The sequence below is a fragment of the Capra hircus genome, chromosome 2 (genome assembly GCF_001704415.2).
Source record: "Capra hircus breed San Clemente chromosome 2, ASM170441v1, whole genome shotgun sequence".
Lineage (NCBI taxonomy): Eukaryota > Metazoa > Chordata > Mammalia > Artiodactyla > Bovidae > Capra > Capra hircus.
In genome coordinates, this window is record NC_030809.1 from 47,978,730 (window position 1) to 47,998,299 (window position 19,570).

The window sequence follows — 19,570 nt, forward strand, 5'->3', positions numbered from 1 at the left end:
CACAGTGATCACTGCCACAGGTCTAATTACCATCCATTACCATACAGTTGAGCTCCTTCACCAGTTTCACCCACCCTGCAACTCTCTTCCTCTCTGGTAACCACTAATCTGATATCTGTATCTCTGAGTTTGTTTTAATTTTGTTTGTTTTAATTTTTAGATTCCATATGAGTGAAATTATATAGCATTTGTGTTTCTCTTATTTATTTCACTTAACATAATACCTGCAAGGTCCATTCACATTTTTGCCAATGAGAGGATTTAATGCTTTGTTATGACTGAGTAGTATTCCACTGTGTTATATGCCACATTTGCCAACTCCTGCTTTTTAAATGAGTGTGAGCCCAACCCCAGTATAAGACCATCTTTGATGAAGCCAATAAAAGCCCTGATATTCATTTTCTTGTGACATCAGTTCAGTTCAGTTGCTTAGTTGTGTCCAACTCTTTGTGACCCCATGGACTGCAGCACACCAGGCCTCCTTGTCCATCACCAACTCCCGAAGTTCACCCAAACTCATGTCCATTGAGTCAGTGATGCCATCCAACCATCTCATCCTCTGTTGTCCCCTTCTCCCACCTTCAGTCTTTCTCAGCATCAAAGTCTTTTCCAGTTAGTCAGTTCTTCACATCAGGTGGCCAAAGTATTGGAGTTTCATCTTCAACATCAGTCCTTCCAGTGAACACTCAGGACTGATCTCCTTTAGGATAGACTGGTTGGATCTCCTTGCAGTCCAAGGGATTCTCAAGAGTCTTCTCCAACACCACAGTTGAAAAGCATCAATTCTTCAGTGCTCAGCTTTCCTTATAGTCCAGCTCACATCCATACATGACCACTGGAAAAACCATAGTCTTGACTAGATGGACCTTTGTTGGCAAAGTAATGTCTCTGCTTTTGAATATGCTATCTAGGTGGGTCATAACTTCCCTTCCAAGGAGTAAGTGTCTATTAATTTCATGTCTGCAGTCACCATCTGCAGTGATTTTGGAGCCCCCAAAATAAAGTCAGACATTGCTTCCACTGTTTCCCTATCTATTTGCCATGAAGTGATGGGACCAGATGCCAAGATCTTAGTTTTCTGAATGTTGAACTTTAAGCCAACTTTTTCACTCTCCTCTTTCACTTTCATCAAGAGGCTCTTTAGTTATTCACTTTCTGCCATAAGGGTAGTGTCACCTGCATATCTGAGGTTATTTATATTTCTCCTGGAAATCTTGATTCCAGCTTGTGCTTCATCCAGCCCAGCATTTCTCGTGATGTACTCTGCATAGAAGTTAAATAAGCAGGGTGACAATATAGAGTTTTGACGTACTCCTTTTCCTATTTGGAACCAGTCTGTTGTTCCATGTCCAGTTCTAACTGTTGCTTCCTAACCTGCATATAGGTTTTTCAAGAGGCAGGTCAGGTGGTCTGGTATTCCTGTCTCTTTCAGAATTTTCCACAGTTTATTGTGATCCACACAGTCAAAGGCTTTGGCATAGTCAATAAAGCAGAAATAGATGTTTTTCTGGAACTCTTGCTTTTTCGATGTTCCAGTGGATGTTGGCAATTTGATCTCTGGTTCCTCTACCTTTTCTAAAACCAGCTTGAACATCTGGAAGTTCATGGTTCACGTATTGCTGAAGCCTGGCTTGGAGAATTTTGAGCATTATTTTACTAGTGTGTGAATATTTTGAGCAATAGTTTGAGCATTCTTTGGCATTGCCTTTCTTTGGGACTGGAATGAAAACTGACCTTTTTCCAGTCCCATGGACACTGCTGAGTTTTCCAAATTTGCTGGCATATTGAGTGCAGCACTTTCACAGCATCATCTTTCAGGATTTGAAGTAGCTCAACTGGAATTCCATCACCTCCAGTAGCTTTGTTCGTAGTGATGCTTTCTAAGGCCCACTTAACTTCACTTTCCAGGATGTTTGGCTCTAGGTGAGTGATCACACCATTGTGTTTATCTGGGTCATGAAGATCTTTCTTGTACAGTCCTTCTGTGTACTCTTGCCACCTCTTCTTAATATCTTCTGCTTCTGTTAGGTCCATACCATTTCTGTCCTTTATCGAGCCCATCTTTGCATGAAATGTTCCCTTGGTATCTCTAATTTTCTTGAAGAGATCTCTAGTCTTTCCCATTCTGTTTTTTCCTCTATTTCTTTGCATTGATCGCTGAAGAAAGCTTTCATATCTCTTCTTGCTATTCTTTGAAACTCTGCATTCAGATGCTTATATCTTTCCTTTTCTCCTTTGCTTTTTGCTTCTCTTCTTTTCACAGCTATTTGTAAGGTCTCCTCAGCTAGCCATTTTGCTTTTTTGCATTTCTTTTTTTAGGGGATGGTCTACTCCCTGTCTCCTGTACAATGTCAAAAACCCCATCCATAGTTTCTCAGGCACTCTGTCTATCAGATCTAGTCCCTCAAATCTATTTCTCACTTTCACTGTATAATCATAAGGGATTTGATTTAGGTCATACTTGAATGGTCTAGTGGTTTTCCCCACTTTCTTCAATTTAAGTCTGAATTTGGCAGTAAGGAGTTTATGATAGAGTCAGCTCCTGGTCTTGTTTTTGCTGACTGTGTAGAGCTTCTCCATTTTTGTCTGCAAAGAATATGATCAATCTGATTTCAGTGTTGGCCATCTGGTGATGTCCACCTGTAGAGTCTTCTCTTGTGTTGTTGGAAGAGGGTGTTTGCTATGACCAGTGCGTTCTCTTGGCAAAATTCTATTAGCCTTTGCCCTGCTTCATTCTGTACTCCAAGACCAAATTTGCCTGTTATTCCAGGTGTTTCTTGACTTCCTACTTTTGCATTCCAGCCCCTTATAATGAAAAGGACATCTTTTGGGGGTGTTAGTTATAAAGGTCTTGTAGGTCTTCATAGAACCATTCAGCTTCAGCTTCTTCAGTGTTAGTGGTTGGGGCATAGGCTTGGATTACTATGATATTGAATGGTTTGCCTGGAAACGAACAGAGATCATTCTGTCGTTTTTGAGATTGTATCCAAGTACTGCATTTTGGACTCTTTTGTTGACCATGATGGCTACTCCATTTCTTCTAAGGGATTCCTGCCTACAGTAGTAGAAATAATGGTCATCTGAGTTAAATTCACCCATTCCAGTCCATTTTAGTTCACTGATTCCTAAAATGTCGACGTTCACTCTTGCCATCTCCTGTTTGACCGCTTCCAATTTGCCTGGATTCACGGACCTGACATTCCAGGTTCCTGTGCAATATTGCTCTTACAGCATCAGACCTTGCTTCTATCACCAGTCACATCCACAGCTGGGTGGTGTTTTTGCTTTGGCTCCATGCCTTCATTCTTTCTGGAGTTATTTCTCCACTGATCTCTAGTAGCATATTGGGCACCCAGCTGACCTGGGGAGTTCATCTTTCAGTGTCCTATCTTTTACCTTTTCATACTGTTCATGGGGTTCTCAAGGCAAAAATATTGGAGTGGTTTGCCATTCCCTTTTCCAGTGGACCACATTTTGTCAGAACTCGCCACCATGACCCATCTGTCTTGGGTGGCCCTAGATGGCATGCCTTAGTTTCATTGAGTTAGACAAGGCTTGGTTTATGTGATCAGATTGACTAGTTTTCTGTGATTGTGGTTTCAGTCTGTCTGCCCTTTGATGCCCTCTCTGAGTGCCTACTTTCTTAATGGCCTTTCTCTTAGCTTGGACATGGGGTATCTCTTCATGACTGCTCCAACAAAGCACAGCTGCTGCTCCTGACTTTGGACGTGGGTTATCTCCTTTCAGCCAAATAGATTGACACTAGCCACTAAGACAAGAGTGTTAATGAAGATGCATCTGAAATAACAACAAAGTAGGGAGGCCAAGGAGTGGGAGAAATGTGGATTATTTGGGACCAGAGTGATATGGGTTTGTTTCCTGGTGTTATGGGCCAGGGAGAGTTGAGGGGAAGCTCCAGGCAGGACTTAAAACACTTTCCATTTTAATTAGCTTTCTGGGACACTTTGCAATGGAAGGTTTAGCTCTGACTACTGCCATAGCTATATATCTTATGCCTTTCCAGAGGGTAAGATTCATAACAACCAACAAAGAAAGATGACAAGTACATCTGTAATTATTCACATACACTAGAGCGGCTGGTGCATCTGTTATTAGACGGGTTTCATGTTAAATTTTTCATTATTATGACATTTCAGTTTGGCATTTTAAAATTTCATCTTTGTCCCTTTTCATCTGTTACATTTTGGTGCCTCAGATATCCCACATCAGAGCTGTGTTAGGCACAAGGGAGAAGAAAAAAGAGACATAGTCACTGTCCTCCAGGGTCTCATAGACTGGGACAGAGAGGAAAGCTCAGCCCAGAGAGGGAAGGAACTAGCCCAGCTAGCCAAGAGACTTCTATACTCCTTGTTAATAAGACACAAAGTAAAACCCTGCCTCAGGAAGATTAGGGTTCCGTTGATCCTCTAAAGTAGCATGCAAGGCTCGGAAGTTCTGTGATATACTCAGGTGTTACTAGCTCTTTGTGTTTCCCGGGCTGTGTTCAGAGCCTCAGATTAAGAGAGTTCTCTTTACTATCTCCCAATAGAGAACAGAATTGTCATTTAGAAATCAGCAACTGCAGGCAGGACAGCCATCTGCTGTATAGAAAGAACCAAAGAGATTTCTGTAAATTGAATTAGGAATCCCCACTCCCCTCATCAGTACTGTGTAGTGATTAAAAAAGAGGGAGCCTGTGAGCTCAGAGAGGAAACTGTCTTATATGGGAGTCTATGCAGGACTGTCTACTGGTGTTTGAACTTTCTGGTAGATAAGTTGCCAACGCCTTGATTTATTGTTATCCTTTTTATCTTGACTACTTTGTCAAAATGCCATTAGAAGTTCTAAGATTTCCTTCAACTGCTTCATATCTGGGGAAACCTTTTGTAAGAAAGATGAGATTTCAAGGCAGGATATAAAGCCTTACATAGGTCATTTGGATTTCCTGACTTGTTTATGTCCATTTGCTTTTCGACAGAATTTGCAGAAATAAAACCTGTGTGCAAAACATACACATATACTATCACAGTCGTTCAGGTATAAGTGAACATCTGCCACGAATGTTGGTCCAGGCATGCCATATTCACTGGAAACGTATCTCTGTATGGAATTTAATTCAAGGTGTGCAGTTATAGGGCTTACCTGGCGGCTCAGTGGTAAAGAAGCGTCCTGCCAATGCAGGAGACACGGGTTTGATCCCTGGGTCAGGAAGATTCCCTAGAGTAGGAAATGGCAACCCACTCCAGTATTCTTGCCTGGGAAATCCCATGGAGAGAGGGGGCTGGTGGGCTACAGTCCATGGGGTCACAAAAAGTCAGACACAGCTTTGCGACTGAGTACACACATGCAGTTGTAATTTTTAATTTTTCAGTGGTGAGTCAGGTTATGTTCCCCTTCTCTTTCCTTTTAACTACAATTTCAAACAAATCAGCTAAGGCGTTGAGCTGAGGAGAGAAAGAAGTATGAAGAGTAAGAAGGAATCAGGTACTTTAGCACTCAGAAATTTTGATGCATTTTTGGTTGAAACACAGTACAAGTGTTATGTTTAGTTTCCCCTGCTCTAAAATAGCACTGTTAATTTTTTCATTTGGTGAATTTTCACACAAGTGCTAATCACACGTTTCTATAAATTATATTAATTTAACTTATTTTCCTAAATGTTGTTCTGCAGTGTGTAGCACGGATGTTCTCAGATTCTTGGCTGTGTAAGCTTATTGCAGTTGGAAGCTGAACAGAAATATTTGAAAGGCATTATTTGGATTACAGATGCAGGAGCATCTGATCTCACCTTTTGCTGGGGTTCCTAAATCACAACTGTTCTTCGCCTTTGCAGTCAATCTACATGTCCTGTCCCCTCTTTTTGACATTGTCCCCTGGTTGTTTTTTTGGAGAAAGCACTGTCATCTGCAGGTTAAAGGGCTGGTAAATTTCGGTAATTGTGTTTAGTAGTTTAGTTTGTAGGAGAATGACTTATTCAAACTTAAAAGACAAAGGAGATTGGTATAGACTATAATGTCCCCTTTCTTGTCCCTAAAAAGGAATACTCATATCAAAAATAACTTTTTTTTTCCTTTGCAGAGTATGATTTCATCCATTGTAAATAGCACATATTATGCCAACGTGTCAGCAACCAAGTGCCAGGAGTTTGGGAGATGGTATAAAAAGTACAAGAAGATTAAAGGTAAATTGGCTTATATTTTTGAAGCTGATTTTCAGGTTTTTAGGTCAAGGAATTGTTGACTCTTGGGAATTTCTGCTGATTTAGATATAACTTTTTAATAAAAAATTTATATAATTTTTTTTTCTAAAGGTAGGATTTTTTATAATTGAAATATAGTTGATTTACAATATTGTGTTAGTTTCAGGTATACAGCAGAGTGATTCAGTTTTATTTTTTTTCCAGATTCTTTTCCATTTTAGGTTATTAGAAAAAGATATTGAATATAGTTCCCTGGACTATACAGTAAATCCTTGTTATTTATTTTATATATAGTAGTGTCTGTCTATTAATTCCATGCTCCTAATTTATCTCCCCTTCCCCCTTTGCCAACCACAAGTTTATTTTCTAAGTCTGTGAGTCTTTTCTGTTTTGTAAATAAGTTCATTTGTATTATTATAATTTTTTTAGATTCAATGAAAAATAAATGATATCATATAATATTTGTTTTTCTCTGTCTGACTTCACTCAGTATGGTGATCTCTAGGTCCATCCATATTGCTGCAAATGGCAATATTTCATTCTTTTTTTGTGACTGAGTAATAATATTCTGTTGTATGTAAATATCATATCTTTATCTGTTCATTCATTGATGGACACTTAGGTTGCTTCCTTGTCTTGGCTGTTGTAAATAGTGCTGCTGTGAGCATTGGGGTACAAGAAAGGGTTCTCTTACTATTTTCATTAAGAGATCCAAATTGGCTCCTTTAAAACTAAGATGGCATTAAAACTAAATTCTTAGCATAATGTATGAAGTTTATAGTTTTCACAAGAGATGCATGTGAAGGCTGAAATCTTTAAAAACATTTTGAAGTGGTATGTTTTAGACAGGCATGTCTGTTTTAAAAACTCAATAAATCATTTTCATTAATTTATTAATGTAATTTAAAAGCAGTCATTCTAGGTTAAATTAGCACTTATGGTTTAAGTACCAGTTAACGAACTGAAAGGAGTGTGTGGTATCAGGAAATCTTTGATCAGAAGTGGAGTTCTGATGTTGTGTTTACTTGGAGACAATTCCAAAATAGTGGTTAAAGCAAAGGGACTCTGTAGTCAGGAGAATTTGTATTCGGATCTTTATCTTCTGTTTGCTAACTGTGTGAGTTTGAATAAATTATTTAACTCTACCAAGAATCAGTTTCCTCATCTGAAAATTGGAAGTAATAAAAGTAAATCGCTAACTAGCTACAAGGACTAAGTACCTTAATACCGGCACAAAGTAATCTCTTAATCATTGTTACAGTATTTTAGTTGTTGTTTATTAATAGTAGTAGTTCTACTAGCAGTAATATATTATATATGGAATTATATCTGGTATTGAATATACAGTTCTCTTATCATCAATATAATAAATGGCATATTATTTAGGCCATCCAGCCCTTTAAATATATCAATCATATTTGGCCTTTGCAAATTTGTCAATGTTGGAAAAATTCTATTCTTCCCATCCCAATTCAAAGGCTATTCAATTCAAATGCTACCAGCCCCTGTGGAAATTGGAATTTGGGGGAACAGAACAGATTGGTGTTTGAGGGTCCTTCTAGTCCATATTTTGCGTGACTATGACATCATCTGTTGCGCTTTATTTGGGTATTCAGAGCCTTGCTAGAGGTTTACTGCCCCTGTGGAGAGGGTTAAATGGCAATTTATGGTGGACAGGTAAAAGTAAAGGAAGAATTTGTTTGTTTTTATTACCCTGCAAGTTTTCTCTAGGGAAACAGTATCAAAGTAGTGCCTCTTGGCTGTTTTTGGGAGTTTGTTTACAAGGTTACCTTTTGAAGAAATGAACTTTATTTTCATTGGTGGCACATTTCTCATTTCAAAGGAATGAGAGCATTTTATGCTAAATATATAATTTGTAAGGAAAGTCAAGAGGTTGAACTACCCAGTAGAAATTAAGTTCACTGAAAATTCAGCTAAGATCCATTCCTTTTCAACATATTCTAAAATTCTTTAGACTTTCTAGTTTCTGGTTTGGGGACTTGCTTTAGAATGTTACTAATATTAACTCTTGTACAGGATAAGATGAATAACTCCTCATTCTAAGACATGATTGTGTAGTTCCGAAGTGTTTCTTTTCTGTAAGTGTTGTCTCCAAGTTTTTCCTTTAACATCAGGTTGTTAAAGTGTTTGAACAATATCCTCTTTGGCTAAAAAAATCAAAAGAATCATACTGCTTCAAGGTCATTTGTTAGATCTCATTTACTTGCTATTATAAGAGAAAGGAAGAGAATGTACGCACTCTTTTAATAGTCTGGAGTATAATTCTAAATTCAGAAAGACTGGAAATTTCACTGTAGTGTTCTCAGAATTGCCGCTGCAGAATGTGTGTGTGTGTGAGTCTGTGGTATGTGTATGTGTTCACATACACATTAACACTCACGTCTTCTACTTTTCTCTTTTCTTTCTTAGAGATTCAGTTCTTCAAGCTCTGTTTTTTCCCCTCAAGATAGTAAATGCACAGTTAATTCTTTAAGTGCCATAAAAGCAGACTGAGACCTCGGTTTCAGGAGGTCAAGGATCCACACCTGGAGAGGCGGCCAGACACTATGTACACATGCTATTCAAAGAGATGGCGCTAGTCATTGCTGTTGAGAGTGTGCATGTGCATGTGTGTGTCAGTAGGAGGAGAAAAGGGAAGGTTAAGGTATGTGTGAAGTAAACACAAGCTGCCGTAAAACAGTTCAAGTGGTGTTGATTCATCAACCAAGGGAGTGGGAGGAAAAACAAAGAATTCATGACAGGTAGAATGGTGTGCAGAAAATAAACACTCCAGAGAAGTGCGTTTTATTAACCTTCAACCTTCGGAGAAAAGGAAGTGTTGGACCTATACAGGAACATTTCCACTTGGAAGCGTTATGCTGTGAATAGGTGTCACTGTGGGGGTTCCTATCTGGTAGAATCCATTACTCATGAGAAAGCAGTGATTTTGTTTGTGAAATTTCTATTTGTGTCCATCCATTTTCAAAATGAAAAAACAAAACAAAACAAAAACAACAAACCTGGAATTTCAAGCCTGGAAATAAAGTAGCAAAACCAGAATTCTGCTTGCGACTCTTCCTTTGCTTAGTCGCTCAGTCATGTCTGACTCTTTGGTGACCCCATGGACTGTAGCCCGCCATGCTCCTCTGTCCATGGGGATTCTCCAGGCAAGAATGCTGGAGTGGCTTGCCATGCCCTCCTCTTCCTCAGAACCCAGAAATCAGTCTTTTATTGTCTCCCCACCCCTTCCTTGTGTCCATCTGATAGTTACCAGCTTCCATGTATCATTGCTGATACTCAGTGTAGAAGAAAATCTGACGCTAACTTACTGATGGCCCAAACTAAATGCACTCTGCATTGTTAAATATGTTTCCTATTATCTTCTAATGTCTGTTTTAATAAAACAGTGGGAACTAAATGGTTGCTTCTTAATCAAAACCATGATTTCCTAAACATAAGCTATGTGATTCTGTTACAAATTGCCACATATAGATCTTGTAGGTCAAAATTTTTTTCTCTTCTCATAGAAGTAAATAAACAGTAAAATAATTATATACTTTGAAAGATCAAAGTAAATATGACTAAAACCTGGCAAAAATAAAAGTCTACTGAAAGGATTTGAAAAAAAAAAAAAGATCAGATTGCAAATTCTATAGTTAATGCTTAAATAAATATGAGAAAAATGAATAATCAATAATTTGATATCATTAAAAACAGATGTGAAGACTATATACAAATAGAATTGTCTAAATTTTGAAGTAAACATTTTAATGTGCATTTTTTGAATTTGTTGTTATTATAGCTAAGCGTTTACACTTACTCTTTAAAACGTCCTAAGTTGGTTTGGCTTAGCATGTTAACTTTATTTTCCTCAGTGATCATAGCAAAGCACATTCTGTTTACCTTTTTCCTTTAATTTCAAAGACAATCATAGTTGACAGAGATGTATTTGAGTTAACGTTAGTGTTAATTTAGGATAGATGGGGAGACAGTTTGTATACTATGGTTTTAAAGATCAGAACTATGAACCTACTCCCCAGGAGTTTTTGATACTGAAGAAAATGGAAGTGGGTGAATGGCATAGTTGGTTGGTTTAGATGACATTTTTTTTATTGCTGTTCATCTCATACTATAATTGCTTCTGGCCTAGTTTATACAATGTAGAGCTCATAAAAACTCCCAGGTTTAAGGGGGAAAAAAGTATACTTTGTGGAAAAACAAAGCAAAACAAAAAGAGCAATATTAACAGTTGTTTATGTAGGAATCTTAGTATTGGACACAAGATTAATCCACAGGGACCTAGAAACAGTCATGCTATTAATTATTTTTAAGAATTCTAGGGATTGTGTGAGATTTATCTATGAATTTTTCTTTCTTAAGTGCTACACATTTTATTAAAACACTTAATTTTTTAACCTAAGTCATCTTATGTATTAAATCTATTTAGATATAAACTTGCCCCATCATTTTTATGAAGCTAAGTGGCAATTGTGTGCAATATTATTAGAAATTTTGTTATTCTGGCAATCTGCTTTCACAGGGGAGCTTATAAGAATAAGAAAGTACGTTAACAAAGAAGGGATGATATACTTTAAATATTCCCTAATTAAAACCTAATAAGTTAAAAAAAATAACTTTATGTTTAAAATGTTTTCCATCTGGCACCAAAAGCAAAGTGAAGTATCATTTTTGGTCAGGTCAATCTCAAGTATTTAATATGTCACAAGAATTAAGGGGTCATTGAAAGTTTACACAAATCTAGTGGATCTCACAAAATTGTTTGTGTCATAAAATAATACCACTAGAGTGAGCAGACCTAACCAAACCCCATACTTTGGCCAGAAAGCAAAATTATCCCCATCACTTTCCTTTTCTCAATCATTGCTCAAGAACCCCTGATTGCTAGTTGTCTTAATTTTATTTGTTTATTTGAACTTGTTTTGCAAAATATTAAAAAGCTGGGAGAAATGAGGATTTTTAAAAACCAGTGTTACTTCCTCAAGCCTGGTTTATTCTAGTAATCAGTATTTTATCTGACCCTGTCTGATCTAGTCTTGCAAGATCAAACGTCCAGGCCAGCAAGCAGACAGTAAACAAAGCCCGTGAAGGGTTTCAGTAAACACAAAGATTAGATGTTGAATGAAAATTAAACTCCTTGAACTAGTCCTCTGTACTAAAGTGGTTAAGTGGGTTGTGATTAAAAGAAATAAGTAATTATGATCATTATAGCTGAAATGATATAATGTTACCACATTTAAAGCACCTCTTGTACCCAAAAATGATTGTGTCATTTACAAAGTGGCGCCTCAAAGTTGAATAGAGAAATGAGTGTCCTCTGACCTGGTTCCACAAGGCAGTCCTTGCTTAGCCTTGGTGGTCAGGACAGTGCCTTTAATCAACTGCCGATACTTCTCCCTCTGCTGCCGTTTAGCTCTGATGAGGTCAAAGTAACTTAACTTTCGTCTACCTAATTCTTCTGAGTCATGAAAGAAATTTGCTTTCAGTTTTAAATCTAAATTAAGGTGTTTGGCAAGGAAGTTTGTCTGCCCTCTGCCTATAGTGTACCTCGCGTAAAATAATGACAACATCAAATCCTTGAATTTTATATGAATATTAGATTCACTGAAATAGAAACATCACTTCCGCAAACAAGCACTTTCCATCTTAGTAGTTCTCCAACGTTTGAAAGAGCCTTGTGCATTTACACTGGTAATCCCTGATGTTCATTCATTGATCACCTTATCCTTGCTGACCTTCAGACTAGGAGCTTGTCGGTAGTATCACTAAGTGGAAGGATGGTGCGTGGGAAATGCCATGGAACCTAACCTCAGATGTGGACTCATTTCTTAATTGGATTTTAAGAAGCTTATTCTAGCTGTACTGGTAACTGTTTCTTTAGCCTAGATGTATTTATTCATAAATGTTTAAAGAACGAAAACAATCATTTGTCAACAATGTGGTTTGTAGATGAAACAAACTTGCTATCTTCTCATACTTATACTACTTATAAGCCATTTGGATAGTAGCCACCACTGGTGGCTCAGATGGTAAAGAATCCTCCTTCAATGTGGGAGGCCTGGGTCTGATCTCTGGTTTGGGAAGATCTCCTGGAGGAGTGCCTGGCAACCCACTCCAGTATTCTTGCCTGGAGAATTCTATGGACAGGGGAGTCCATGGGGTTGCAAAGAGTTGGACACGACTGAGTGACTAAGCACCAGTACAGCATAAGCCATTTAAAAACATGTGTTAAAAAGAATGGAAGGGGAAAAAGGACCTACTTTTCTAATCTCTGCATTTTTTTCATCCATTCATCTATCCATTACAGTTTGAAAGAATTATAAGACATGGTTTCTGGTTTTTAAAAGCCTATATTCTCTATGAAATAATTAATAATATAACATCTTTTATTATCATTCAGAAAGACATCAACTACTTGGCAGGATTTTAAGTAGGGATCATTATATAGTCCTCCTTTGCAAGGAAGTTACAGTCACAATTAGATGATTAATTTTGATTAAATGTTTAGTGAATGTCTCTACTATATCCCATATTCAGTGCTAGAAGCAGAGAGACATTCAGAAACATGTAAGATATGGTTCCTACCTCTAGTTGTGTTGCCTCATCCTAGCAAGGGAGGAGAACCCTATAAGTGTATCTGGCAAATATATAGCAGTGATATAAACTAGTGCAGTGGTAACATAGAAGAAGGTCTATAAATTATACCTGCTGGGTGTCAGGTTTGGTTGGGAGTGAGGGGTAATTTAAAAAGAAGTAGCACATGAGTTAAACCTTAGGACAAACAGAGCTTTTCCCCAAGAGGACAAGGAGAAGGAAGAACCTTTCAGGAAGCTGCAAGTTCATCAGTGTAGGTGCAGAAGAGCATAATGTATTTAGGAAATTTCGGTGGTTGTCCAGTGTGTCTGTCATGATACTGTGAATATAACATGCCCAGAATGGCTAAGATTTTTGATTGGTGAAAAGGAAAAGATAGAGCATGGCTGGATGTGGGACTGACGGTGGCACCAGACATTGGTGAAAGAGCGAAAATGTTTGGGACTTGGCTGTGAGAAGCTTTTGTGTTATAGTAATGCAAGATAAAGTTGGAAAGCTAGTGAACACATCTTAGGGCACTCTGAAAGCCCAGATGAGACATTCTGAGAATCACTGAAAGTTTTTCAGCAATGAAGTGAAATAATGATAATGACAGTTTAAAAAAAATCTTCTAGAAGCCATCTGAAACCATTGTATGGATGTGAGTGTGTACGGCAGGAGGGGAGGCAAATGAGAGGAAGAGGGGTGGTGTGCACACTCTGGAGAATACAGGCAAGTGAGGGAGGTGGGGCTTTGGCTTTGGTGGCAGGAATGGGAAAGAGAGAGGTGACTGATGCAATATGTGGGTGGAAAGAGAAAGGAAAATCAAAGTAGAGTCCAAGGTTTTGAGCTTAAGCGACTTTCGGATGGTTTTGACAGAAACGTATTGATATAAACTGAGAGGAAGTTGCTGGTGCTTCAGAGAGTTGGTGAACTAGTGAGAAATATCCACTGGGCTGTTCAAGATGTGGAGCCAGCTTACCAAAAGACAGGACTAGAGGATAGATTCTGCAGCCAATTCTTTGGATACAATAGTTGCAGTGATACCAAAGGAGGATTCTCTGAAGGAGAAAGTTAGAACAAGCAGGGATTGGAAGCTTTGAGGCATAAAAGGGCCAGGGGTTAGAAGACATGATTAGAGAGAAAGTGAGGTTTCATGGGAAGTGAAGGGAAGATGGGTTACCAGTGGAGAAACGTTATCAAGGGGGACAGGGGCAAGAGAAGGAGAAGAGGAGATTGGAAGCCCTTGTTGTTGTTCAGTCACTTAGTCGTGTCCAGCTCTTTTGTGACCCCCATGGACTGTAGCCCTCCAGGCTTCTCTGTCCATGGGATTCTTCAGGCAAGAGTACGGGAGTGGGTTGCCACCTTCTTCTCCAGGAGATCTTTTCAACACAGGGATCGAACTTATGTCTCTTGCATCTGCTGCTTTGGCAGGTAGATTCTTTACCATTCAGCTACCTAGGAAGCCCCTGGAAGCTCTTAGCTTTGGCAAAAAAGGGACCATAATGACATTGGAGGGAGCTATTTCCTTGTCATGTGAAAACGAAGAGAAGTTATATACATCAGAGATGGAAGGTTATAAGGAAGTGAGGGCGCGGATAGTGACTGAGTGATGAAAGGATGTAAGAGAAGCTTACTGCAGCATCAGGCCTGAGGGCAACACGTACTTCCACCCCTACCCAGGAGAAAGAGGATGGCGCCAGAGGAGGCCATTATGTTCTGATTATCTAGCAGTGAGGGAGAGAATGGTTGGGACGGGGGCTAGGTGGAGAACTCTGAAATAGGCTCTGGACCAAATATGTTTGGGAAACAGAGAGAAACAAGGAGTTGAATTGGGATGATGTGGTTAAAGGTTGTGGTTCTGGTCTCAAGTGCTTAGCTTTTCCTTTCACAAACTTTAGATTTTTCATAGTTTCAGATTTCCATTTGTCTTGCCAAGAAACAAAAGCGAAAACAAAGATAGATCTGATGGTGCCTGATGAAGATACCACAGAGTTGTGAAATGAGAGCTATTGTATGCCGACTAGCAAATATCCAGATTTAAAATCTGTTATGAGTGTGGTGACATCCTCTTATTTTGGGGGAACCAGTAGGTTGAAGTCAGAATTCTCTTGGTCTCTTGATTGAGTAAATGAAAATTGTTATTTGTGTTTCCTCAGATGATTTACAGAGTTAAAACAGAAAAGTGCTTAGGTTTGCAAGGTGCTCGAAGCTCTTAAATACAGAATGCTAGGACCACCAACTGTCTATGGTAGATAGTTGTTGAACTCACTGTTCTTACCCTGTGCAAGAATTTGAAATTATCTGACCTTGAACTTCTGAACTCCCATAGAAATGGACATAAATATAGAATTATCTGGAATACAAGTCAGGCTATGAGTTCTAACATTTGTCCTTTCAAGCTGTCACCTTCTAAGTTCCATGTTAGTAGTAAGTTCGGTTCTTGAATAGTCTCCCTATTAGACCAAAAATTCCGTGAAAGAACATCTGTAGGACTCATCCATTTTGTTACCTTCTCCAAGCCCTGTGAACATAGGACTTTGAGTACTGTAGATACTTAGTAAATATTAATAGAATTTAATTTAATATAGATAAATTTATTTGAACATACACACTTAGAACAGTTTTATTTTTGCACATGTTATATTGTGACTAATCTTATTTGCTATTGAATGTCTCAATTGAGAGAAAAAAGAAAATTTTTGCTTGTTTAATTCATATTACAAATATCCTTAGCAAATTAGTTATCAGTTAAGCTCATTCTCTTTTTCTGTTAATTACTTTTTGAGCTAAAGATTTAACAACTGTTAATTAATTCCACTGAAAGAGACAGTAACACCTTTATTAAATAAAAATTAGAGACCATTTATGTAGCCTAAGAAAAACATCCCTTGGAGGTATTTCCAGCTAGTTTATTGAATAGTTTACTAAAAATAACAGCCCCAGACATTTAAGTCCTATGAAATCAAAGAGAATGGCCAGTGGAAAAGAATGAATTATGGGTTGATAGGTTCTTTGATTAACATTTCCTTAATAGGTTAAAGTAAAGAAAAATACTCCTGAACAATACTATTGAGTTTCTAAAATGTGATTTTTTTAATCATGTGTCAATTTACCCCTGAAATTATGGTTTCAGATTAAAACAGAGTGAAAATCAAGATATCATTATATATAATGATATATATATCATTATATATAATTATATATAATAGGTAGCATTAACCTATTCAGAAAGCTGTAGGAATATTTGAAATGACCAGTGTTATCAAACTGTAATAAAGCATCATTTGACACCAAGAGGAACAATAGTGTTCTGATGCAGTAAAGATGGGCAATGCTCACTTTTTCCATGGAGCATAATGGGTCCTATATGGCCTTTTATTGTCAAAATACAAAGGTGTTCAGGTTCAAGTTGCTTTATGGTAGATATATATGTTTTTGTGGATCTTAGTATGATGGAAAAAGGAAGTTGATAATAAGGGGAAAATATACCTAAGAAAACCAATCATTTGGGGTATTATCACAGTGCCGGCTGGTACACTTTGCTTATGGGCTGGAAGCATTTTCCTTCCAAGCCTTGTTTTATTAGGAGTTAACAAGTTGGCTCTGAATATCTTGCTCTAGGCAGAGACTTTGCAAGCGAATTCTCAATCCAGAGACAGATTCTCTTTAACAAATTTAGAGGAAAAAAAAAAAAAAACTTTAGGTTTCATAGTCCTAAAAGACTTAGCTTTTTTTTTTTTTGCCCTTCAGCCCTTTCAGACTCCTAATATTTTCTTTAATTATATTTAGTGAACTCTTCTGGTTATAGTTTTGTTTTTAATTTCCAGTGGTGTGGGATTTATATCTGGTATATATGGAATATTGGCTTTAGCTCTTGAAATTGTGTCTATGTTTGTGTTAACAAAAAAGCAGTTTTTATATAACAAATTGACTTTGGACCTACAGTTATTGACTAAGAATAAATCAGAAGTATTTTCAGTGATTGGGCGTGTTCCGTATTGGCAGACATGATGCTGTTCTGGTTTGTCAGGAAAATTAGTGTTATGTTTACATTAAAAAAAATTAACTCAGTTAAAGACTTTGAGTAGACAGTAGGGCTTTTTAATGCTGATGTGTAGCCCAGTTCAGAGAGAGGAGTCTAAATAAATATCAGGTTGAATCAGATGTAATTGCCATTTACATAGGTTAGAATTGTATGTCACCAATTTCATATAGTAGTTCATTGATGTGAATTTATTGTGATTTCCTGAGATTCTCAAGTTATTACCATGTTATATGAGTGTGCATACCCCATTTTATTTTTTGTTTCAAATGAATACTTCATAGTTACAGAGCTTAAAAAGAGTACTTGCAAAAGCTCTCAGTTGTGTGATTCATGTGTCATCAGACAGGAGGGAATCCATGCTGATGGCACTCATTTGGGGATAAAGCTTTTTGGCAGCAACAAAAGTAAAAGAATGGGAGGATTCATGAAAATAAATATAGTGAGTGCAAATTTATATTACAGATGACTAGAATGAGTTGCTAATAACAACAAAATAGGGATTAAAGGAGCTATGTTTCATCATCAAGTAGAAATGCATCTTATATCACAGGCAATTGCTACAGGTCCATCTCTGTGTACCAAGCTGTTAAACTGTCTGAAGCAAATCTATAGATAGAGCTCTTTCAAGCCAGTATTATTCAGTACTATGTCTGTAGGGGCTGTCATCATAACTGGTATGTGTTGTTGTTTGTTGCTAAGTCATGTCTGACTCTTTGTGACGTGCCAGACCTCCCTGTGCCTCACCAGCTCCTGGAGTTCCCCTAAGTTCATGTCCATTGAATTGGTGATGCTATCCAACCATCTTATCCTCTGCTACCCTCTTCTCCTTTTGTCTTCAGTCTTTTCCAGCATCAGGGTCTTTTCCAGTGAGTTGGCTGTTCGTATCAGGTGGCCAAAGTATTGAAGCTTCAGCTTCAGCATCAGTCCCTTCAATGAATATTCAGGGTTGATTTCCTTTAGGATTGATTGGTTTGATCTCCTTGCAGTCCAAGGGACTCTCAAGGACCTGATACATAGTAGCTGACTAATAAATAAGTACAAAGTAGTTGATAGATTCTATCCTATGAATTAAAACAATTAAAAAGCAAATGTGAATAATCCTATTTTAGTGATTAGCTCATGCAGTTGAGAAAAATCAGTCATTTCCTCACCGTTCAGAACTGACTGTCTTCTGCAGTCTGTCGCATCAGGAGGGTTTACAGGGTGCAGAGTGTAGGCTGCAGGGAGAGCCGCTACCATTCAGCTAAGTCAGCTACTCATCCTGTCATCTCTGCATGTATGGACCACATGCGCACCTGCACACACATGTACAAACAGAAAGCAGGACTTGTCTGTTGGAAAGTTGATTAAGTCCTGACTTAAACCCCAAAATGAATAGCAGCCACATGCCCCAAGTTGGGCAGTTTAGCATAAGCAGTGGGACAGAGGCTTTAAGATCCTAAAGACATAGGTTTGAGTTCTGTTACTTGCTTTATTGTTGTTTTCCTTTTTTTTCCCCTGAGCTTCAACTTCTTCAATAAAATGGCATAATAATATCTATGTGATATAATTTTTATTTGAGAATTAAATGACAGTGATGTGTTAAGGGTTAGCTCAGTACCTCAACTACTATATAAATGGTAGAAGGCTTGAAGTTATCTGCAATACACTAAGAATAAAAATATTTTTCTCTAAAGGAAATACAATAAAAGTACTTGTGAAACATTTAGTCCCTGAGAACTTCACTTTGAGTTATGCAGAAAAAGAGAAAAAACTAACAAACATTAGTTTTCACTGGCCCTGTGATTTGTTTATTATGCTTATGAGACCAAAGCCAGTAGCTCTAATCATTTTAATTTTTCCTAAATATTTGTCTACATTTGGACTACTATTTGACCTTGAACAAGTTATCTAACTTCTCTGGTATTAGACAGGATTGTTATCCTTAAAATTAGGATACAAGGTTTGGGGGTTAGCGTTGAAGGAGCAAGAATCTTGGGGTGGAGGTTTGGAAATCCACAGCAGTGGTATGCTCAAGAATATCTTTTCCCTGTGCTCAAGATGTGAGGACCCATTCCAAACTATTGATTTGATTGGCAACTTTTCTACCAAGAGTGCCACATGGTCAGCCTTTGTCTTACCTTGTAGAATTGCTTCCAGAGTACTTTCTGAGGCTGAAGGAGTCACAGAGAAATGAATTATTCTTCACTCCCCCCACCTAAATTTTTATTTGGCTGTACTCTTCTATCCAGGGTTTCCAGGATTTGTTCTGGTGAGTACTTAGAGTGTTAGCTTATTATGGAATCCATTAGCACTCATTCTTGCTAATCTGTTTATATTTGCATAAGCACCTTAATGGTTTAAGGAAAAATCCATAGGCCAGAAATTCCAGAAATTTCTCAGTGCAAAGCCTTTTACCCAATTCATTGCTTTCTACTCATTATAAGTATGGACAAAACCCTAGGGCTTCTTTCTCAAAGGCAATTTTGTTAAGGTTTGCATTGAAACACTTGGTTCATGTTTCTGGAAAAAATTATCAGTCTTTTAAGCAGTGTTGACAAACTTGCAAGAGCAATACTACATCTGCTGTTATTACCAGTGTATAAACTACTAAACTACTGTTGTTGCATTGGGGAGTTTCCCAAACAGAGATATCTTGAGTTAAGTCGTAATTTTTGCCAAGGAGTCAAAAAACAGAAGCAAATATTGCAAGGGAATTGCTTTGAAAATCCTAGCAACAATACTCTTTAATA

General features: G+C 37.8%; 1 protein-coding gene across 2 annotated transcripts in view; it reads left to right on the forward strand.

Annotated features, from left to right (window-relative positions):
• Nucleotides 1–19,570, forward strand: part of SATB2 (SATB homeobox 2) — a 202,986-nt gene that overhangs the window by 94,816 nt on the left and 88,600 nt on the right. For both annotated transcript variants that reach the window (XM_018061228.1, XM_018061225.1), the window contains exon 6: nt 6,079–6,181. In XM_018061228.1, coding sequence (XP_017916717.1) covers nt 6,079–6,181 — 103 coding nt within the window. The remainder of the gene's footprint in view (nt 1–6,078; nt 6,182–19,570) is intronic.